Genomic DNA, 24,275 nt, shown 5'->3' on the forward strand with positions numbered 1-24,275 from the left:
CAAACATTTTCCCAGCATTAAACGAATGTGTTCATTGAAAAAAACATACAAATATTTTAATTGTCTTCCTAGAATTACGAACTGCACAGACAAGATTTCAGAACAGAAAAATGCTTTAATGAGTGCAACGTGCTTGCCAAGTTTTTATTAGTGGTGAGTAATTCTCTTATCGTGTTCCCACAAATACCTGAAAACATGAAGGAAAGTTTTTTTGTTTGTTTCTTTTTTTAAAAACAGACAAAAAACCAAAACAATGACCGGATTTACAAAAAATGAGAAAACATTTTGTTTACAGCCTGAAAGAGGCAGTGTTTGCAAGATCATTTTTAAACACCTGTTATTTGTAATTACCTGATTATACTTTTAACATAATAATAAGTGTGTATAGGCTTACAAGCGTATTGAGTCAGTGATCTTTAGCAAATGGCTCAAACTATGAAGAAACCCTGCTAAAACACTTCACTCTCCTTTAGTACCAGCAGATAGCAGTAAAGCACCACTCAGACAGTAGTTCTGCACAAGCATATACACCCTGCAAAATGGGGAATGTCTGTGGTGCTCAACCAAATCCTACAAAGGTGGATCTGCATTATAAAGTATATTTCAATGTGAATCCCTCACATAAAGTACTGCAGGTAAACATCAAGTAGATAGTTCATAAATAGTTTACATACCTGTTACATTGTGGAGGTTGATTACACCATCGATTGCCCATGCAAACTATGACAGCGGCACCCTTTAATGTGAAACCATGGTAACAAGAGTATAGAGCAACCAGTTTTCGAGATGTAGAGGACAAGATATAATCTCCATTGTTGATCTGTTTAGGAAGGCCACACCGTTTTAAGTCTGGAATTGGGTAAATGTTTCTCGTTAATATGTGGCAGAAAAAAGGAAACCAATTTAAGGCAATGATTTTTTAAATAATAGGCGAAAGATTTGCCAAAAATTTCACAGGCTGACCTTCGCCCATTTCGTCTTTCCAAGCTTCCAAATTTATTGAGGGTATCTGATCACAGGAGACATAATGAGATGGATACTTCCCCAATCTGAAAGGATCAAGAGGAACTTCTCCTATGTCGCTATTATCACAGATCAGATGGGATAGAGAAAATTTTAAAAGTTCCTCCTTCTGTTGCTGGGTAAACACACCATCAGCTTCCCACCAAAACCTGAAAATGAAAAATACACAAGTTTCACTGAAGCCTTGATTTCATTTGAATGTTCAACCTAGACAAATCTTACGTACCTGTCACCATCACGGAGCACTTTCATCTGCCTTCCAATCAGGCAAGCAAAGAGAGGACCAGTTCTTGAGCCAGGCAAAAGCCTTTCAACAAGTCCTCCTGGATATACATCGATGTTGTCGGGATGTTTGTATATGTCAAGTATTCTCTTAGCAACCCTGGAGTCTCCCGCGGCCAGTGACAAATCATCCAATGTCTTAATGCGCTGCAATCCACAGAATTCCCTCCAATTGTTGTATCCTGAAAAGGAATTTTAGCACAGTGTCATTTAAAAGTGAATATATTCATTTAAATTTGGATGTCTTGTCAAGAGTTCTCTTTATGAAGACTACGTACAGGAAGCTATTAAAGCTTAGCTAGAAACAGGAAGAAATGGGACGCCAGCTGTCCAAATAAAACCCATTCAGCAGAACTGCTAGAGCTCACTGCAGCATCGTTTCTCTGATTTCTCTGACACAAAAATATGAGCTTGACCAAATGAAAACAACCCACTGATTTAAAACTAAAGTCTAAGATGGTCTGTCTTGTTTTTAGTTGTGCACAAAGTTGTCTTTCTTATGTCGTATTTTTTTTATATTTTTTAAAAAAGCTTTTGCTTAAATTAATGCTGTCATTGACTAGAAGTTAAAGACATATAAAGATACAAATAAAGAGATTGAAAAAGATAGTCTTGATAACCGTTTTACTAAAAGTTCCAGGGAAAAGGCATGGTCCTTGGATATGAGATTTAGCACAGCTGCACTGGAACTGCAAAAAGCTTTTTTCACATTGGTAATAACTATTCCCAAGAGTCTGATGTGTAAAGTCAGTGGAGTTAAACTAGGCAATGCAAGATTTTGGCACCTTTCAGACACAAGGCAATTCAAAATGCTTCAAAAGATTTAAGTACAGTAAAAAAAGATTAAACTTGCATGGAAAGTCAATAGAATGCATTGCAAAAAAATAGAAAAACGTTGACCTATGAGTGAGCACGAATGCCACAGGCTTTCCTGCTACAGGCATAGGTGCTCTGTGAATCTAAACCAGCACTTTTTACAGCTTTAAATATATTCTCATGCAGCATTATATCACAAAATAAGCATTCAGTTTCTTTTCAAAGGCATGAAATATGAAATAACCAGATAACTTTGAGAACACGTCATATACAGATCAACTGTTGAAAATGTTGAAAAGAATAGCTCAATTTCCATTTTGTCAAACATTACTTGTGAAGCAATTAATACCTTTTAAATTATTTGTTCTCACTTTCATCTTAGTCCCTTTTCAAGTTATCGCAAAGCACTTTTTCCCCTCAAGTACAGACGTTGTATTTTAAGTGAATAACAGATTGTGTTCCAGGAGACTCAGTCTGTGCATATTTTCAGTCATTTTCCCTTTGAGATTTCCTGTCATGTAAAAACGTAACTAAGTTGATGCTAGCTTCCCATTCTATAGCTTTAACATCATTGCTAAATGTTAAAGAAAAGTACTGTGACAAAAACGAATGAAAAGAAAAAAGGGAAGCATGTAGAGTGCAGGTGAGAGAATCAGGTGATATTACTTTCTGATTTCCTGAGTTCGTGTCATCATGGAAGCTGGAAGAATGCCAGACTGCAGGGCAAGTAAAATCCACCTGATTGATATGATTATTAAACTGCCTATCTGATTTAATTATTTATTAACTCAAGATGCAGGAAGCCAGTGACTGGCAACCTATCCAGGATGCACCCCGCCTCTCTCCCTATGACAGCTATATATGCTATGTAGATTGGTTCATTCATGGATGGGTGGATCCTGGTTAACGTGTGCTTATCACAATCAACCACTGCTGGGCTGCTGTGGACAGTGACTTTAAATTGGAACATCAAATTGCTGTAAAACAAGCAGCATAAAAGAAGGCTAAAAACTCATGCGAGTTCTTCCATACAGTATATATGCAGCCCTAACAGATCTCTACAGCTATGCAGATAGTGCTCTCTCACCTGGAAAATGAATCAAAAGATCATTTTTGCTGATTACAGCTCACCCTTTGGTACAGTTCTTCCCCATAAACAAACTGTGCAACCACAGCCTGGATGCCACACTTTTTGCTTTTTTTTTGTTTTTTCTGGCACCCATGTGATTATAATGGATGTGTCCCCTGTTGAGTAGAGGTGACCATTCTTCATATTTAGCAATGGCTGTGGAAATTTGGCATGACATTAAGAATAAAAAAATCAGGAGATCAAATCCAGTCTTTCCACCTTAACCCGACTCACCATACTCTCATTTACTTCCCTTAAGACATGAAGGGATCTGAACAGAACTGCACACAATAACCTAAATCTGACTCTAGCTGCTATGACACTATTGAACTCATCTATCATTCTGCACTAATGCTTCAAACGCACCTGGCTGTATAGGATTCTTTCACAGTGCTACTTTCTATATTGCCGTTTTCTTGTGATATTCTGGGGTTTTTTTTTCTTTCTTTCTCATGACTCCTCTTGTGAGGGGATTATTTGAATCTGCAAGTTTGCTCACTTAGAGAAATGCTCACAAAGCAACAAGACCATCAAAAAGCTTGTTGGGAAGATGACAACTGTTGGTGGAGTTGTTTGGAAATGGAAGAAATATAAAACAGCCATCGACAGACCTTAATCTGGAACTCCGTGCAAGGTCTTGTTTCATAATTTTGAGGATGGTGGTGGATCAGCCCAAAACTACACAGGAGGAGCTTGTTCATAATCTGAAAGCAGTTGGGACCACCGTCACCACCAAGAACACCACTGATAAGGCACTGCCGACAAGTTCCCCTGGCTAAAGAAGCCATATCTACACGCCCATCTTAAGTTTGTCTGTTTGCCAGTGAACAGAGAAGGCTTGGGGAAAAGTGCTTTGGTCAGATAAATTAAAATTGAGCTCTTTGCAATCAATTCGACCCGTTTGACATAAGAGAGTATGACTCAAAGAGCACCACCCACACAATCAAGCACAAAGTCGGGAACATTATGCTTTGGGGTTGTTTTTCTGCTGCTTCAGTGGACAGGTCCATGTACCATATAATTATCGACAAGAACCTCCTTTACTTTATTAGAACACGATCCTATGGAAGAAGCTGAAGCTTTGAGTTGCCAAACAGAAGCAAAGAAACCTAAAAGTTTTACAGAGTGTCTTTCGAGTTGTGTAAAAAAAAATGGTGGCAAAGTACAACAAAGGGTTCACTGCAGTGCTTGCCAACAAGGGTTTCCCCACAAAGTAGTAGAGTAAGGTATGTTTTGTTTGGGGATTAAATGCTTATTTCATTCAATGACTCTCTCCATTAAAATAGAACTACCATAAAATTAGAGACAGTTCATTTCTTTCTTTTCTAAGTGGGCAAACTTACAAATTCAAATAGTTATTTTCACCAGTGTATATGAATACAAACTTTATCCTCACAGACTGTCAACTTTAAAAAAGATGCACAGCTATTTCATGCATTGAGGTGTGTGTGTTATATTGATTACCAATCTCAGAAAAAAAGGGACTTAACTTTCAAGCTATAGCTGCAGTCTTTTTTTATACATGTCATAATGAACATGAAGTTTTGTTTTCCACCACCTGCGTTCTGCCTGTCTGCTCTCTTTTTTGAGCTTTTACCAGCTTGGCGTTCCTCCATGGTGCCTTTTTTTCTTTTCAGGGATAACTTTGATCTTTGTGGGAGCAATGGCATTAATACAGTCAAAACTTTAGAACTGAAACAAGATCATTGACAGGAGCAGAAGGCAGAGCTGGCTTGGGCATGAAAGCTTGGGTAAATAATGCACAGGTGTTTCCGGTGATATAGAGCTTTATGATTGCCTTGGTTTTTATTCTCCTGGTGTCAGGAGAGACGGTAAGAAGAGAAAACGCAGAAATGAGGAGAAAGGACAACATCAGTCACTGATCATGTTGTTTGCATGCTTGGTGAGAGATTAAATAAATTTAATTCCCATACTGTGTTATTATTCCTTTAAATGAACACAAATAGCGTCCCAGAATCAGTGTGAAATGCTCTGGGATGCTCAGGGGAGTGATGTGTTTGATTTGGATCAGCGTGCTTATCAGGCTTTATGACTCATCTGTCAGCTTTATAATAACAAATCAAGAAAAGCAGGATTGTTTGCCAGATCACTTCTTTTCTTTTTCTTTTTAAACAAATACCAAAATTCATGTTGTTCTTGTATTGTTAGTTTTAAAATTTCACTTCTATATCTACTTCGTCCTTGTGGGCCTACATAGCTCCAAGCTAAAAAGTAATTTATTACAGCACTGCTCATTCCTTATTGTCCACACTGTAAGGAACCAGGAAGCAACAACAGAGTACTCATATTAATGACCACCCATTAAATATGTCAATGGTTTGTCAATGGTCACTAAGAAACACAGTTTGTTGACAAAGGGAAGGACAAATGATGTGGGTTTTTTTTGTTTGTTTTTTTAAACAGGGTGTGGAGTGGTTACTGTCGCTTTGATTTGACGAGGATAATCTAATGGCATTTGAATGACAGATCTGACTCTCAGCCAAGATCTTACCTGGGAGGCCGTGATCTCGTCCTCTCTGCAGGTTCAGCGCAGCCAGGTCCATCTGCTTCAGTGTATCAAGGACCACTAGCCTCTCTGTTACTTCATCAGCCAACAGCATGTCTGCGCTAACAGCTGACGCTGCAGATCCAATTACGCCTCTCAGGACTGGTTCAATCCCCCCTAGAAACAAAAGCCTATTACTTATTTTTCCAGAGTCATTAGTATTAATTATTATTTATAGTTCATGTGTTGTTGTGGGTTGCTGTTAAGACTGTGACTTTGTATTTCTTTTTTGTTGTTTTCTCTATTAAAAAGATAATATATTGCAATGTTATTAAACTGTGAAAACCTCATTGATTTTTTTGGAATACAGCCCGACTATAATCCAGGGGTTGACCACAATGACAAGAAAAACAACATATGGTTGGAAGGTACTGTTTTCTCTGGACTGGATGCTTTCATTGTTGCTGCTCAGAAATCACTCCCGGGCTTGGATTTGGTACTTCCCAGGGGCCCTCCATTGTCCAAACATTTCTTTTCAGCAAATAGAATGAATGGACTGTTGAGGATGAACATGCTGGTTATCATGACAATACATTTTTATAGTTTTATAAAAGTAATAAACATGGTTTTCAGTTGTAAGGCAACTGAACACAGCAAGGAAGCAGCAAGGTAACAGCTTCAGCCACTGGAGGTCAGCAAAACATCCCAACTGGTGTCAAGATAATATTTGAGGTAGCATAATCCATTTAAATGTGAGACCAGCTGGTGAAGAGCTAAGTAGACCACATTTTATTGTACAATGTCATGGGGTCAGGGCAGTAGAAATAATAGGATCCACAAAGTCAATCTACCCAGATGACATTTCTCAGCAGAAAGGCTGAGAAATGTCATCTCAGTCTTTCTGCTGTGACGCACCCATAGTGAGCATCACAGTGGAGATGCTCACTATGGGTCCCAGTAAGAAAAAGCAACACAAGGTTTTCTGGGTCAGTGAATTGCTGTTAATAGGTTTTTGTGCAGTATGGTTTTAATGTACTATAAATATTATTGTGAATTGGCCATAATATAATATAGTATGAATATTATAATATATAACTATTTGTTTTGTGTTTGTTTTTTATTTCAAAAATGGATGTTGAAGTTTTAAAGTGGATTAAATATCTCTCATTATTTTTATATTACAAAATATCAAATGAGATTCATGAGAACCAATTGCAACGTTCTGACAACCTAAAAGATCGTTTTAACTGCTTCAAAAGACGATGAATGATGACGTATGGAATGGCGATGGCAAGTGGAGGTCGATCGCAGAGCCACTGTGGGGAAAAAATGACACTTTTCACAGTCGCATTCTGTCAGTGCATCAAGCTCCATCCGTGATACACGCTGGATCTCCTCCAGTGTGTCCAAACAGTGACCCATCAACTTGTTTTTCATTTTCAAGAAGTGGACTAAGTTGCAGAGAGCCAAATCCGACGAGTGGTCCAGGTGGTGAGCGAAGATTCTGTTGGTGTGGGCAAAAAAAAAAAAAAAACATCCTGTGTTTTCAGTTAGCTCTGAGCCAGCATGAGATGTCCTTCTGGCAAGCACTGCAGTTCAGATCGTTTCTTCTGAATGCTCTCCCTCAGGACATAACAGTCAAATTTGATACCGGCATTCCCACCCTGGGGGATGAATTTATGGTGCACAGCCTGATGAAGACTAAGGGAAAGAAAGAAAATAAACAAGCATACTCTTGATCTCACTACTCACCTGATGTGCTCAATCTAGGTTTGGAAATTGATCCTTCACACAAAATTTGAGCTAGTTTGAAACAGAACAGAATGTTTGACTTCCAGGATAAAATTGCACACCATATAGCATATGTGGTTGTAACAGTATTTCCAAAAGCATGGTACAGGAATGCTGGAGGCTGTCTGCACATGCCAGAGAACATGATCTTCAATGTGAATTTCAGCCAAGTAAGTGTTCTAATTATTATGGATCTGTTTTTCACACTTTGCACACAGCTATGACCTTAAAATACTTTTCACTGTATGGAAATACAGTGAAAAGTATTTTAAAGTAAAAATGAAAACACCTCAAACTTTTGTAAGCAGACCCAGAAATTCTGATCTTTAGGATATGATAAAAGGTGAGTGTGTCACAGTTGTTCATCGATCCATCCATCCACTTCAGGTTATCCACTTCAACATCACAAGGGAGCTACATGTCGAGCCTATTCCAGCTATCAAGGGGGCAAGAGGTGGGGTGCCAGTCTGTTGCAGCATCAACACAGAGAGTCATGCGCTGACTCATATCTACAACCAATGTAGAATCAGTCGTTAACCTAACCTTATGCATTTGGGGGGGGGATACTGGAGAAAGCCAGAGTAGCATGCAGACATGAAGAGAACAGCAGAAAGACTGTGCGTGGCATTTCTGATTTTGTTGAGACTCAATGTATCATTTTCATTCCCAGCAGGCAAAAAACTCTAAAAAAAAACAAGTATACACAGCCTCAACCTGAATAAGCTGACCACTGAAGTATTTAGTGGCTAGAAAACAACATAATCCAAGTATGAACACTGAACCCACATTCCCCAGTGGTCATGAATACAGGTGGGAATGAATATAATTGTTGTAGGCTTAGAAAAGAAGCTGGTTGCAACATTTTACTTAATAATTTAGACAAAGCATATTATTCTTTTTCAGATTTAAAGACTTAACATACATACAATTGCTCTCTCATATAACCCATCACAATCATCAGAATGATTTACAGTCTTCTTGCTGTTATTTAATATTGAGGAAAACAGTGAATAAAAGAAATGTGGCAAAACAAAATATATGCAAACGTCGGAAAGCTAAGCTACACGGCTGGACCAAACGTCCAAGTGGAAACTTGACACTACTCACTAATACATGTGTCCCTTTGCTGCTGTTTGGGTTTTCAGTTAGTTTGATCATAATGGTCACAATACCAAAATGTTCTGCTGAAAAATGTATAACCTTAATGTTCTGGTCAAATTAAAGAATAGGTTAAAACATGAAGTGGCAATGAATAAAAAAAAGGTCCCTACAGCCTGTACGATCGATTATTCTTCCTGTGAATGGGTGCACTCTGTATCGCTCATTTTCTGGGTTTTTTATAGAAAACAAAAATTCTGATCCTGCTTGTGTAAATTTTTTTAAACTGCATGTATGCAGCTGATTCTGGAGCTGACCTAAAAAGAGTATTTTTCTTCTTCCTCCTTTCTTTCGGTGTGTTTACTGTGCTTGCAGGATGTGTTATTGGTTTCCATTCTCATATGAGTGCACTGACCTTCTTTGACTATTCTCCATGGACTGAATAAAGTATTGTGCAGTCTCAAGTGGGGGAAGCGCTCATCCTCCTGGAAGCTCTCATTCAGTCTGCAGAGGATTGGGGAGATGGTAGCATGGCCGAACCTGAATGCGGCTGCGGCGAACACGTTGGCGATAGAGGGGTCCACAGATGGATCGTATCCCCTGTAGGGACCAATGTAATGTTTGAAGGACTCTGGGCCAATGATTTTTGGAGCATAGTCTCTTAGGGTTATGATCTGGGAATCAAAAAAGAAAACGGATGGACATCAGAAAAAGGGAAAAAGCGCAAAAGATTTTATGTGTCTATCACCAAATTCTAAAGTCTATACTGAGTTTGAATAGAAGCATACTTTACAAATAAATACAAAATATCCTCTTTGAATACCTGAAATGATATCTGTGAATGTGTATATACATACAGCTAAAGGAATCCCTGTAGGATTACCAGTGAAATGTCTACTTGTATAATAACCCTGGCTGTGATTGCACGCTTGTTTCCTCACGGTTTACTGCAGAGAATTTCATCTGTCCTCATCACTATTTATAAATGCCTCACTTCAGCACCCGAATCTCGACTCATGTCACAAGGGTGCAACCCCACACACACAAAAATGCACGGAAGCCAACACATACATTAGTGAGAGATCGTCCATCATTTTTACATCAGTTAGTTATTTATTGCAAAGGAAGCACTGGAACCACACACAGTAAAATAACCAATTTGGATTTTATGCACATTTTTTAGATGAAATGATTAGAGCACAATGGGAAAGATGGAAAAACCAGGTATTCCCCTCAGGGTTTATGTGGCCCACACAACCTTCACCAATACAGAGTTTAGCAGGTCTAAACTCGGTACTGCCTAAACAGAAAAAAACAGGAGGAAAAAAGAAAAGTCAGAGAAAAGTCACAGTGACAACTGACAGAAAATCAGCTCAAATTCATATAAGATTTTTTATGAACTCAGGCCACATCACATCTGGAATTTGGCTCCTGGAAAAACAATTCAAAGAGGTTTTGAGCATGACCGAAAAGTGAGAAAAAAAACTTTCCTCAGGTTCAAGACAAGAAACTGAAGTATCTACCAAGTACAGGAGCCCAGTGAGTCATATATTACAGGATAGTAACCAAAACCATATATTAGACTATTGTAGTCCACCAATTACAGATCAGACAGGCTGATCAGACATTACATTAAAACTATCAACAAGTGAAGTTAATAAAATTCATCATCATATTAAACTGGAATGTGCTGCTGGTAACACTGATGCAAACCGTTTACTCATTCCATGGTGACTCAGGCAGCCTTCCATTGCAGACACATGCAGATACATCACAAAACTGCAAAATAATTACTTAAAAACAGGAAATATCCCAAGGTTTGAACCCTCAATCCACAGAGGGCCCACTTTACAATTCACAGGTTGCAAACACCTTAATGGATCTCATTTCCAGGCCTCAGTGGGTCAAAGCTGTTTTAGCAGCGTGAAGGCCACGTATACAATCTTATGCAGGTGGTTTTCATGTTGTGGCTGATGAGTGTTGGGTTTAGTATTCCATTTAATGAGCTTGTGCTTGTGTTCAACCTTTCACACACTTCATTTTATCTCCTTTACAACATGCCAGGCTTTTTTTTTTTTTGCTTGAAATTTATTCCTCACCTTCTAATTCACCCAGCTGCATTATAAGAAGAAGGCTCCTGGAAATGTAATCCATACTGTACTAGGGGTTAAAAGCCAGGCTATCATGGGATGGCCTTTGATTTTTCTGGCTTGGAGAAAGCCCCAAACCTTAATAAAAGTGCAGTACGGAATTTTAAAAGAGCTCCTTTAATAAAATAACAAGTAAATTCACAGAATTATTTTCTAATTGTTATTGCACGCTGTATGATTTGCAGTTGAATTGCATTTTTCAGATAATGAAGCTCATAAATGTGATGCTGTTCAACAGCTGAGGCTCTTACTTAATGGACTGAAGCACTTTAGGCGAAGCAGGTCTGGCCCTTCAAACTGTATCGTTTTTTTTCTCCTTTCTTTTTAACAATAATTCTCCCGCTATGTCTCTCCCACTTTACAACTAAATAGAACATAATGATATTACCTCTACACTTCTGGAAAAGCAAAAGCCCTTCACAACTGTGCACTGTGATTGAAGTCAGAATGAAACCAGATGTTGTTAGCTGATCATTTCTTGTTTCCTGCAAATAATAGACTTTCTCTCTGTATTGAAATGGCTTCTGACCTTTCAGTCTGTTTGTTCTGCAAGTCTTGTAGAGTGATGTTTTGAAATGGCTGCCCACAAACAGTCTACTGGAAACAAAGTACGGATAGTTTCACCTGCCTGCTCCCCACTGTTTTCACTCACAGCCTGAGCTGCAGATTTTATGTTACTTTTTTAGTACATGGGAATATTTAATGATACAAAATAATAACACAAACCTTTTGCTGACTCGGGTGTAAAGCTTTTCATTAAGTTGTTTCCATATGGTGACCTATTTAAGTGTTTTCTTCTAATTAGAGTACGTTGTGAGTGTGTGCATTTCTGGCTTTGATTTTTATCTCCATGCTAAAATGTGTAATCTTCAAAGAAATGTTTTCTGTATATACTTTAAACACACCCAGTCTCTGTTAGTGTTGTAGCATACCCGGTGTAGGAGGAGCAATGCAGTACGACAGCCACACGGTCAAACAATGTAAACATTGTTATTTGCTCGATAACATATTTGCTCGCATTCCTGTTGATGTCCAACCAGAAGAAAACAAATCTCCATTTCTATGCCAATCAGTTAAATTAGATTTTTATAATTAGTATTCCAGTACAGTTAGAATGGAGGGGGCAACTGACCAATATTTTTGGATTGATAACTCTGACATAAACAGTGTAGCCACAGAAACATACTACGTCTGCAGGTATGCATCAACTGGCATCCGCCTTAAAACACTTCCCAGCCTAATTGCTACCTACAGTACCTTTGGCCTGAAAGTGGGTTTTTCTGTTAGCAATTACTGATGTAGTGCATAATTTAAAGCATTAAAGTTGTGCTTTTACAGTAGCTTGTCAAGAATAATGCAAAATGAAAACAGCATTCTAAAAAACACTCACCCCGTGTGAGCTTGTTTGTCGGGAACAGCTGCAGGAGGATTTTAAAGTGGGGTGGAGGGGGTGGAGGGCTTCGTGAGAGCTGTTGGGATTCAACCATATGGACCGAAAAGCACAACAAGGAGCTGATAGCTGCTGAAAGGACTGCAGTTAGATGCTTTTCCCCCCAGAGGGACACAATTACAGCAAACTTCCACATTACAGGAAGACATTTCAGTCCTGATATTAAAGATCCTTCTCAGTGGCGCTGCTATGTATGCCTCAATTATTATTAAGAATTAGAAGTTAATAGCTGTGGCAGGTAAGTTGTTTAGACAAGTGTTACTGAATGGTTTCTCGAACACTCTTGCATCTCGAGTGACCCTGTTTAGTTCCTATCTGTTTATTTTGGTTGGTTTCTTTCTCACCTGATCAGTGATTGACAACGTTAACGACGCCTACATCAAGTTCCAGTATTTTTATTTTGCATACAAGAGCTCACGCTTAATGGAAATGAGTCACTGTTAACAAAATTAGTTTCATCTGTGTTTTTTCTCTGTTGGCTCCACAGAAAATGTCTACTGTGGAAAAAAAGCAAACATGTTTGTTTTTTTTCTCTAATTAACAACTCATTAGACTGAAAACCTGATTAACCGTCAACATTTTTACCAGAAAAAGGCACAAAAACTACACCAGTTCCTGAAAACTGAGAATGTCTATGAATAGTCAGATTTGCTTAGGAAAGTTTCACAATTAAAAGCTGGTCCAAATTTCTAAATAATAAGGAAAGGTGGGTCTTTATTACATCTTTTACCAAAAGATTCACTGGACTATCCTTCCTATGAAATGAAAGCAGATAATTACTGCTCTAATTCATGAAAACAGTAAACAAAATGAAGTGGTGCAGATCATGTCAATCTTAAATATAAGCATGTTTTCTGTTTCATGCCATAACCTGCTGATATGTTTTCCATTTTCAAAAATATCCTGTTAAACCCAACGTGATGCTGCTGTAATAAAATCTGCTACTTGTCCAGTTGCTGCCTTGCATGAAGAAAGTAGTGGTTAATAAGTTCTCTAAATCCAGAATATACAGCGTACTAACTGATCGAAGTTCATCTATTTCACGGTCCTGAGTCTTATCTCTTGCAGTTCTCTATTTAGTCCTTTGAGAATATTTTCTCCTGGTGATTCTGACTTCAACTTTTCTTCAGTTCCTTATTTGACGACTTTCGTTCCCTTCGTATCCTGTCTGTTCTAGTCTCATCTTTGTGCTCTGTCTTCTGTATAAAGTCTTTCTTGTCACTATGTTCGTTTCACTCACTATCTTTTTTTCAAGTATGCATTCCTGCATTCTGTTACTTCCTGTTTTATTTTGATAGTCTCCCTTCTGTTATGTTCAGTTTTGCTTCCCTTGTCTCATCAGTTAGATTCAGTTCAGCTGTGTGATTTTCCCCCACACACGTCCACTACCACAGTCACCCTCCTGTGTGTACAACGTCTCAGTCTCCCTTCTCAGAGTGTCAGTTCACCTTCCCTCTGCACTTCTGATGTCCCTTCAGATCAGCTGAGGTAGGTGATTGATCTAAATAATTTTACATTGTTTGTAGAAATCTTAAACAAGGAAAGGAGAATGGAGTTGCATTAGATCATGAAAAATAAGCATATTGTTTTTAGTTTATTATTTCTGGCATATGTTGCATTTTTTTAGTCCAATCTCTGGAATGAAGTGATATTTGAGGACAACAGGTAAAACTGTTGCTGTAAGGAAAAATGCATATGTTGTAGTCCATCTTCTGAACTTTGGGCTTTCATGCGTTTCATACATGCATTATACAGTCGAGTGTAAAAGCAGCCCGATCCCCTGAAGTCTGTATGAATTTTCCTTTACATGTTTCCTTTCACTTTAAATAATTATTCGATCACAACTTAGCGACTCCTAATCCGGGACTAGATGGTGGATGATGATATTTACTAGAGCTGGGAGATACTGTAATGGTGACTCATTTGGACTGATTAATTCATAATGATCTCATCCTACCTTTCTTCACAAGTACGTTCTCTGATTCAAACACTGAGAACATTAATCAAACATTAAGTCATCACTGGTTGCTCCAACATCAGTTTACATCAAGTAGTAAACCATCATACCAGGTATTTACTCAGTCGCCCTTAATTACTTCAAAGTTACTCCATCAGTATCAAGCTGTTGCTGTCAAGCCTCATACTTTCCAAATGCTTGTGGGATTACATTTTCTACATCTGAAAAAACAGATCTCCTAGTCTGCAGGCCTTGCTAAAAACAGTCAACAAATCTGTCATGTATTAAAAAGTGCTTGTAGTTTAGTTTTGAATTCTCTTACCCCCCCCCCCCCCTTCTGTACTACTTTAATTCTTTTTTTCCTCCCCCTTTTGTTAAAATAGATAACGTTACATTCTGCTGGTTTGCAGGCTGGTCAGACTAGATAGTCCCTCACTTTTCACTCTGCTTCCAATACAGGGATTTTCCAAGCTGGTCATAGCTTCAGTATGTAAATCCTTTACCTGCCTTTTATGCTTCACCCTCCCAAATTATTTAAAGAACCCTTCCACCTTAGGCCATCTCTTTTTAATATTGTAAATCTCTTTCCCCTAGCATTGTCCCTGAGTCACCTGAAAATACTAGTTTCTAATCCACTGCTGTTGTCAAATGTCAGCACACAAAATCTGACTTATTTTCCCCTTGCTAATAAAATGTTTGGGGAAACTTTAAGATAGCGCCAGGGTCACCGCTCCCCTTCGGTATAAGCAACAAATCCTTTGCATTCAATCATAAAACATTTTCTTCGTCACTTTTCATGAAGAATGTACACACGCTTCCTTCATCATTAATCGCCCTCTGCCTGAAGCTGAAAGGAATAGTCCAATCAGTCATTGTAGTGCACAACGTGCCTGCACCCAACACCACTGAGATGGTAACAGTTTCTGCTAAGCTCTGAAGCCTGGCCTGCCACAAAATGTGTGATCTCATCTTTAGCAGTAGTAAAAAGCGTATCTATTGGATAATAAAGACACGTAAAAATAAATAAAATGAGAGAGCCATCATAGCTGTGATGCCATCTGTTACTTCATTATCAAGAACCTACAAAGAAAGAACAGACTCGTGTTTTGTTTGGAGCAAAACTGAGGAAATGTAGCTGCTTGCATTTACTGGCTGTTTCTGTGGACTGGAGGGACACAGTGCTACAAATACACTGACCAGTTCAGTGGATACGTCAGTTTCCAATTTGAAATCAGGCAGATAATTAACAGTAATTATTTGGGGACATGTTTCTGCACAAATTAATGGTAGCTAGGTTTCTTAGCTGTTTGGTGCTGGGCAAGATTCTTAGAGGAAGCTTTAAAACAACTGCTGGGTAAAGGTGTTGACTGGAAAAAAAATAAGGTGATTCACATGATAATTTTCTGTTGTTCTGTCTCTAGCGACTACAAGCAGAGACTTGCAAATATGTATAATATTAATGTGAACAGTGTTTAAGATAAAATGGTTCCCTGCAGCCAATTTATACCAATTTATGGGCTTAGGAGTTGCAGTTTTCAGATATGAAAACTGCAGCATCACCAGCAATGACAGCAAAGCAGGGAATTCCATGGCTGGTTGATCCTCACAGTCATCAGACTTAAAACAGCAGCTGTCAGGGTCGGACAACTTCTGAATTCATTAAATCAGCAGAGCTTTCCCCATAGAGAAGGCTTTTCACTGTTTATCTTCATAATGTCTCGCTCAGCTCGCAGAGGGAACTGTCATTCTTATACATGGTGCTAAAACATTCATCTTGAAAACAATGCAGGACTGCTTTCTTTTATCTGATCAGTGAAAAAGAGAAAATCCTCTAAGTGATGTTGAAAATCTAGTTTGTGCTTTTGTTACTTCTTCAGTAAGGTCTTGAATAATTAGACCAGGGGTCCCCAATCCCAGTCCAGGAGGGCCGGTGTCCCTGCAGGTTTTAGATGTCCTTGATCCATCACAGCTGATTTAAATGGATAAATTACCTTCTCAACATGTCTTGCAGTTCTCCAGAGGCCTGGTAATGAACTAATCATGTGATTCAGGTGTGTTGACCCAGGGTGAGATCTAAAACCTGCAGGGACACCGGCCCTCGTGGACTGGGATTGGGGACCCCTGAATTAGACTGTGGTTCACTAAATGCAGACTGGGAGGCAGAGCCTTCAGCTTTCAGACCTCTCTCCTGTGGAACCAGCTCCCAGTTTGGTTTCAGGAGACACACATCCTCTCTATTTTTAAGGTTTCGTTTTTGATGAAGCATATAGTTGAGGCTGTATCAGGCGACCCTGAACCATCCTTTAGTCTCACTGCTACAGACCCATACTGCTATTGTACCTACAGTGTCACTTTTTAATGTCAGATGAAATGACATGATAAAGTGAAAAACACAGTAAATGGAGACAATGTTGTCTAAGACACTTTTTCTGCCTCAGCTTTAGGGATACAAGATTTTTATTTTTAAAAAGTGTATAGGATATAAGTTTCTATACTTGTAGATTGTCACAAGAGCGTACATGTTGTGTGTTGTTTTATTGTATGCCTGCAATTTCTGTGCATCACAGAAATACCAGAGTTTGTTTTCCATGTGCACAGCAGCTTCAGACACAATACAGTCAATGCTGTTATAACCTCGAGTAACTTCAAATGAAAAGAATCGCTTCTTTTCTTTTATACATCTCATTCATATCAGCTCTCCCACGTAATTGTGACACACTCGCATCTGCAGACTCTGAAATCACTGTGCTCATAAATGCTAGATTAGTTTGTTCCCCCTCAGGCATCATTTGTGTTACTCGGCAGAAGCTTTATAGCTGCGAATCACAGTAGCTTTTATTTTCATCATATTCTGCGTCTAGTGTCGTAGCTACGCTTATTTAACAGCGCTGGTGATAGAGGATGGTATGTCCAGATTTTAAAGTCTAAAACGCCCCACTACGTGTGAATCCATTAGAACTTTAGTGGTCTTGCCTTCACATAGATTAGAGCACAACCTGCATTTCGTTTCATTTCTAAACCATCCCTCTCAAATTTGATCTAGTACCCTTTTGAAGCTTTTTCAAAGGTTAGCGTGCCTGTGAATGCAAACGGTGCTTCTTCTGTGGTAATACTAGGCAGTTAATGTTAAACATTAAATAGCAGAAATTGAATTATGTTTGTTTTCCTTGAGCGGCCAAGCATGCAAAACTGAAAGTAGCTTTAGGGTGGGTGTTTGTTCTTATCCTCCTGCTGCTAAACTAATTTCCCCTTGTGGGACAATAAAGAAATTGAATTGAATTGAAATTGAATTGGACAGGGGTTTGACAAATTTTAGATTTAGTTTTAAATGACTAAAATCACTATTAGCCTACTTGAGATGTTTATAATAAAAACAAAATTGGCAATATAAAAAGTCACACAGGCCTGGAGACTGTTGGCAACCACTGGTCAACTAGGAAAAATGTATTTCTTGACCGGTTGGCGAGTGGCTGCTGGAAACTGCTGACTATCAACCTCATGTGAAGGCAGGTGAATCTGGTCACAGAGAAGGTGCTGTGACACAAACTTTCCTGTGACTGCTTTGGTTACTTGCACAGTACTGCAGTTTGCATGGGAGATGCTGACTCATCGCAAGTACTTGCAAAGTAGCCTTGAGAGTGCAAAAACTTGAAAGAGAAAAAGTGTGATGCAACCTGGAAATACAGAGTTTACAGTGCTGAAAGCTTTTTTGCCTTTCTGCTGCAGATTGCTGCTACATTTCAAAATGTGCAACTTTTATTCTGAAATGACAGATTGCAGACTTTGCATAAATGAATCTGAGCAGAATCCAAAATATTAGCCTAATGAATTCATCAAATTAATCAGTCTAATTACCTTTGTGTGCCTACTTGAGTGCTAGTAAATTAACATTTTGGATACTTTCTTTTAAATTCAGTAGTTTGTTCCATGAATCACATGAAATGTCAACTGAAACTGAATTTTTTGTGTCACTTTTTACATCTGATTCAGTTGGGTTTGGTTGTCACTTACCTGGTGCAGTGCACCTATGATCTTACGAGTCTCTTGGTATATCATCTCTGGGCTCCAGTGACCGTTGATGTGTTTCAGTGCCTCTGCAATTCGATTGTGTTCTCTGAGCCACAGCGTGTGCAAAGAAGTCAGAGGCAGACCTTCGCTGACCCGGTTGTCTCCTGCACTGAAGCATTCAACTCTTTCCCCTTGCAGATCTTGGTGGCAGGCTGATGGCAGCTTGGTTACAAATGGGAGATAAGGCCTTCCTTTTGGATCTTTGAATCGGGCATTGACAGCAAGTTTTCCATTACGGCCAGGAAGGTCACGAAGGAAGCTCTCCAGCTTTTGATTGTGGCCGTAGACAGCAGAAGCATCAATGAATGAAGTCATGGCATTGAGCTGTTGTCGCTGCAGGGCTTGTCTTATACCAGACTGAAAATTGACAAAGCAGTCTGATGTGGAGCGAAAAAATGGCATACAGCCTTGTAGACCATCATTCATCTGCAGAGAGGATAGAATCATTTACTGATCATTTAGGGCTTCCGGTAAACTTTAAACTACTGCTGATCTACCACATGTATTTGTTGTCGTCTTTGTCATGGAATTTTGAAGGCCCAATTCACATTTGGAAAAGTAAACGTATGTAATATAAAGCAATGCCTTATCCCAGAGTGAAAGGTGTCATTTTGTCAGATGTCACCTGCAAAGTAGGATGGCATTAAAAAGGACTGACTGGGCTCCTGCTAATAACTAAAGGCAGTTGGAGAAGTTTATAACTCTGGGCAGGTGACCGCTTGTCATCTAGCTAGCTGTAACATCTATGCATGGTGTGAGATTTTTCTCATGCACTCGGTCTCCAGATTACCATGGCTTCCATTTTTTCCATAGTTTAAAGCTAGCTGTCATACAAGTACAGAGGGTCCTATAGTACAAACAGGCCTGGTGACAAAAACATTAACACCATGCTCTTGAACTTTTCAAACAAGGATGCACAGCTCTGTCCATCACCACCACCAGGGAGTTCATAGCAACAGAGATTTTAAAAGTTTGTTTGTTTTTAATGTAAATGGGTTTTTTTGGGAAGTACTACAATGAACCTATTACTGTGTTATTTTATGTATTTAAATATGTGATTATCTCAGGATCAAACTGGGTGAGCTTCACTGGGCTGCTATTGTGCAAAAGTCCAGGAAAAAAGGGATTTTTTATTTTTTTTTTATTTTTTACACAAACAAGTGCAAGCAACAAAAATAAAGAAAATGATGGATTCTCTGTTTACCTTAATGGGAAAGCACGGATGCACATTTTCACACGTTTTTAAACAGTCCACATCTGACCCATCGGTGCTGGTGCTTTGAGGCGTCAGGGTTATGTCATGGGATATATACTGGCCCCAGTCCGCCAGCAGCTGAGAGTAGGAATCATCTTTCCATTTAGAAGCACTCGTCATTATTTCCCTGCTGACTGTCCGGGCCTGTAGACAAAGCAGGATTTGTATTTTGTAGTGCTCAAGTAATGCAACACATGAAGTATCAAGATGTTGTTCACTCACTGTGAGTCAATAAGAAATGGAATATTAGGACTCTGATTTATTATCTGAAACACTGTAGTAAATTTCAGCAGTCAGATATGGTGGTAAACTGTTGGCTGGATACAAGTGATGCATATTTGATGAGTTCTCCAACTAAAGGCCCTCACTCTGTGTAATGAATGCATAAATTAGGACTAAAATTGAATTCAAGTGTGAGCAAAACGGTTTCATCTGCTTTTTTGGAAGAAATTATGTTTATCCACATGATAAGAAACCAACTGTTTTTAGGTTATGGATGTAGTGTATACGCTAGATGCAATATATAAATGCGGTTCTAATCTATGTCATCTCACACTCTCCTGTGCTCTTCCTAAATTGCTGTGGACGTTATCTGCTGTGAAACAGGTGAGGAAAAATAAATGAAATGCTACATTAACTCAGGGTTTTGCAGGGCGAGTCGGCTTCATTTCTACATTTCTGTTATTTATCCACCAAGACTTTTGTGTCTGTTGGACCGGTATTTTGTAGATTACCGGGGGAAGTTGGAATCCATTATGGAGCCGTTCTGGGTTCCAGCCTTTTGGTTCGCTCTCCCCGTCTTCGTATTCAGCTGGTAGCCATCTGACCAAGGCAGTGTTGGCTGCTCCCCAGCGAGGATTTTGCCTGACAAAGAGAAACATGAAGTGTGTCCAAAAATACTGCCATGCAAAACTGTATAACCCCTTACTGAAAGCATCATCCAGTTTACTGGATTATTAAGGTTTAAAATGGTGCATTCAGTACATTCATATAAATTAAATGTACAGAAATGACAGTATCTGTTTTGACGGTTAGTTTGTGGTTATGATCCTGTGAGAAACATCATCGTTGCTGCACATTGACTTAGGATCATTGCAACAGCATCAATTTTATGCTCTTAAATGACTGTTTAAAACCAAAAAGGATTGCAAGAACCTGTCATGTATTTATTTTTTTGTTGCCTTTTGCCTCCTCGTCAACAGCTGGCACACACACACAAGATAACAAGATAACTTATCAGCTGGCGGCTGACAAACATTTCATAGTTCCAGCTTCTTGATTTGAGAATTTTCTACTTTCCTTTTAATTAGACATCACAAGCGAGGGAAGAAACCAAATGATAATAAATGCTCATAGGCAAAACATGCCCTCCTTTATCACCATAATTTACAAAATTAACATTATGACAACATTAAGGCTGAAAACTAGCATTTGACACCAATCTCTTTAGGAAAGTAAAGTAACAAGGAGTCACCCCCCCCCCCCCCCTTTTTTTTTGGCCATTATAAAAAATATATATATATATTTTTTATTTTTTTAAATAACCCCTGTGCAAGGGTTCTAAAGGGTGAGTTTACCCACAGAGGGCAAGACTGCCTTGCACCAGGCAGAAAATATACTCTTTAAAGCTGTAAAGTGGGGTCTTTAAAATGGGCAAACTATAGGCTTTCACATGCTTTTGAAGTCGGACTCAAGTGGGCAGTGGAGGAGTGGAAGTTTTTGAAGGGGCTTAGCTTAGGAAGCAGGTTCACCTGTTCCCCTGCGAGGAAGAGATTGTGGCTCGTGTTGCATTTCAGTAATTAAAAATAATGAGAAATTATGAATATACAAATTATTGATGAATCAACATTTGAAACTTGACAGGTACTTGAATATTCAAGAATGTTGACTAGTTCAGGAAGTTTTTATTTTTAATTGTTTGAGAAATGCTTTACTAAAAACAGCATGCAGTGAAGTGAACATAACTAAATATATTTCATTAAGTTTAAGATGATGCTGATGATTATTAATACATTTATTTGCTACCTGTATGCATCGAAACTATCAAAACAGATAATGGCTTTTCTAATCCTGACATACTGTAGTTTTGCCTGGAGGCCTAATTATGTGCTTGCTAAGACAAAATTTACATTGGATATGAAATGAAGTTTTCATTTAGGGGAAACGGTTGTTCAGATGTCATTTTAACTACCTGTTGTTGCAGAGTCCTGATATCAGTCGATACTTGTAGAGATGGGTGTACCGACAGGTGGCTGGACTTGTAGGAGGACATTTTGACAGCTCTGCAATCAGCTTCAAATGTTTCCATGACAACAGTTGTTCTTGAGCTAGAGTAACAAAGCAGGCAGAGTTGGACTGATTGATATGAAACTTTTAAATCTGAGCAAACATTATTGAAATTCTGTTGCTGATCATGTGTGGCCGGTTAAACTGTTTTACAATGACAGAACTAGTAAAGGTGGTCTGACTAAAAATGTAATGAAAACTTTTCTAAATGTTCCATCCAAGGTGAAACCGAGTTTCCTAAAAGAAAGTAATTCTACCGGGTGTTGTGAGCTCCTGATTATATCTCTGTTTCACTTTCTTCTTTAGGACACGAAGAGTCTTTTGGAAAACCTCTGCAGCCCTAGAAATGTGCTTCGTCTCAGGGTCGGCTTGCCGAAAAAATTTAAGCATGTGTTGGGAAGCTGAGGGTTTGGTCCACCTAGCGAGAAAAACAGATAAAAGGGCAGTTAGAGTTCCTTTGATCCTTTTCTGCACAGATTATTTGAGGTAAAACTGAGGCGTATTACCGTTGCCTGACGTCGAGTAAGTCTTCATCTACATCATAAAGGCTTTCTTGATGTGATGAAATAAGTAATCCTTTGATGGATGAAGCTGGAAAATGTATTTTTTGATCAGCATGAGACATTTTAAAAATATCATTTCATCTATCATGTTCTTATTCTGTAATGATGATATTAAATATACATGGATCAAAGTAACTTGTTTCTGAGATGCTACAAAGTAGTTCACACTGGGAGTAGTTGAACACCAAAACATGACTAAGGAGATATACTGTTTGAACTAAAACTAGAAAAAGGAATAACAAAAACAATAATTAAATTGACAATTCACATTCATTTTCAGTTTATCAGTGAAACTGTTCAAGCATCATGTATTTATGTGAGCAGACTAAAGACACGGAGATCTCTGGGAGAGATCTGGGGCATTAAAACACGATGACGTTAATGCTGCGTAAGCACCGAGCAACACTTGTCCTTTTCCACTGCACAAAGTTCAAGTGGCTCAGTGACGAATGCATGACCGGGGCGTTCCTGCACAGCGGTCAGGATTAAAGAAAAAATGGAAGGGGAATGGTCAAAGGGGTTTCAAGGATGGGGAATGTAAAGTACAAGTGAAAATCTGTAGTTTCTTATTACAGTGCAAAACCGATAGTAATCTGAGTAACAACCACAAGTAAAAAGTAACTAAACTGTTTGACTCACTAACAACATATGAAGGTAGTTAAGCTACAGCCAGTCTTCAAAATATAGTTAAACAACAACAACAACAATCTTTATTTAAAGAGCACATTTAAAAACCAGCGTTATACCAAAGTGCTTAACATAAGAGACAGAGAAGTAACACGAGTATTATAAGGCCTTAGCAAAGTATCAAATATACTCACAGGTCAATGCCACTAATACACAGGGGTAATATAAAATGCATATTAGAATAAAAACATAATAAAAGCACAAGCCACAAAGTACAGCAGATTGTTTTGTTCACTTCTGCCACACTGCTTTGTACTAATGTACAGTACTTTTTAAATATTATGTGGTATTTGAGTCTGTACTTTAATATTTCAAAATTTTAATATTGATAACTTGAGAACTATCCACATGTGTTTTTAAAAAGGTTGATATTTCTAGTTGTTACAAGTGAATTTTCACTGCTTTTCACATACTTAACTTACTTAACTAACTTACTTTAAAATAAATAGATGCCATTTTGGAACATTAAATTAAGTAATTTGTCTGGTATTTGGTGGTTTGCGTGGGTTCTCCCCCAGTACTCTCCTCCCACAGCCCAAAGACAGTTAGTGGGGATAGGTTAATTGGAAACACTAAATTGCCCATAGGTGGGAATGTGAGTGTTAGCCCTGCGACAGACTGGCGACCTGTCCAGGGTGTACCCTGCCTCTCGCCCTAAGACAGCTGGGATAGGCTCCAGCGCCCCTTAAAAGGGCAAACAGAAGCTGGATGGATGGATATTAAATCAAGTAATTTGTCCAGTATTTGCAGTTTTTATTATTAACGTAGCATTCAAAATGTTGGTATTAACAAAATATTAAAATACACATTAAATCATTTGATTTTAAATGATTAAAATAAGGCAACAAAAGGTGAAAGTGTTCACTTGAACTTTATACTGTGAACAAACATTGTTTGTTTTAATGTAATAATGGATTGGATTTATATAGCGCTTTTCTAGGCACCCAAAGCGCTTTACAATACCACTATTCATTCACTCTCACATTCACACACTGGTGGAGGCAGCTACGGTTGTAGCCACAGCTGCCCTGGGGCAGACTGACAGAAGCGAGGCTGCCATATCGCGCCATCGGCCCCTCTGGCCAACACCAGTAGGCAAGTAGGGTAAAGTGTCTTGCCCAAGGACACAACGACCAGGACAGAGAGCCCAGGGATCGAACCAGCGACCTTCCGGTTACAGGTGCGATTCCCAACCCCCTGAGCCACGGTCGCCC

The 24,275-nt window shown here is 38.8% G+C and overlaps 1 protein-coding gene across 1 annotated transcript; it reads right to left on the reverse strand.

Annotated features, from left to right (window-relative positions):
* Nucleotides 1-74: 74 nt before the first annotated feature.
* Nucleotides 75-22,345, reverse strand: tpo (thyroid peroxidase). The gene is made up of 12 exons (XM_085392220.1): nucleotides 22,329-22,345; nucleotides 22,069-22,229; nucleotides 21,717-21,852; nucleotides 20,260-20,389; nucleotides 19,475-19,669; nucleotides 18,214-18,696; nucleotides 9,061-9,319; nucleotides 5,763-5,933; nucleotides 1,250-1,487; nucleotides 964-1,172; nucleotides 675-849; nucleotides 75-81 (listed from the first exon to the last, which is right to left on the reverse strand). Exons 1-12 carry the CDS (start codon nucleotides 22,343-22,345, stop codon nucleotides 75-77), a joined length of 2,181 nt encoding a protein of 726 aa, XP_085248346.1.
* Between the last annotated feature and the right edge of the window lie 1,930 nt (nucleotides 22,346-24,275).

This window comes from Rhamphochromis longiceps, linkage group LG19 (assembly GCF_057381845.1).
Source record: "Rhamphochromis longiceps isolate RC_006_pf linkage group LG19, R_longiceps_female_GT1.1, whole genome shotgun sequence".
NCBI classification, from domain to species: domain Eukaryota; kingdom Metazoa; phylum Chordata; class Actinopteri; order Cichliformes; family Cichlidae; genus Rhamphochromis; species Rhamphochromis longiceps.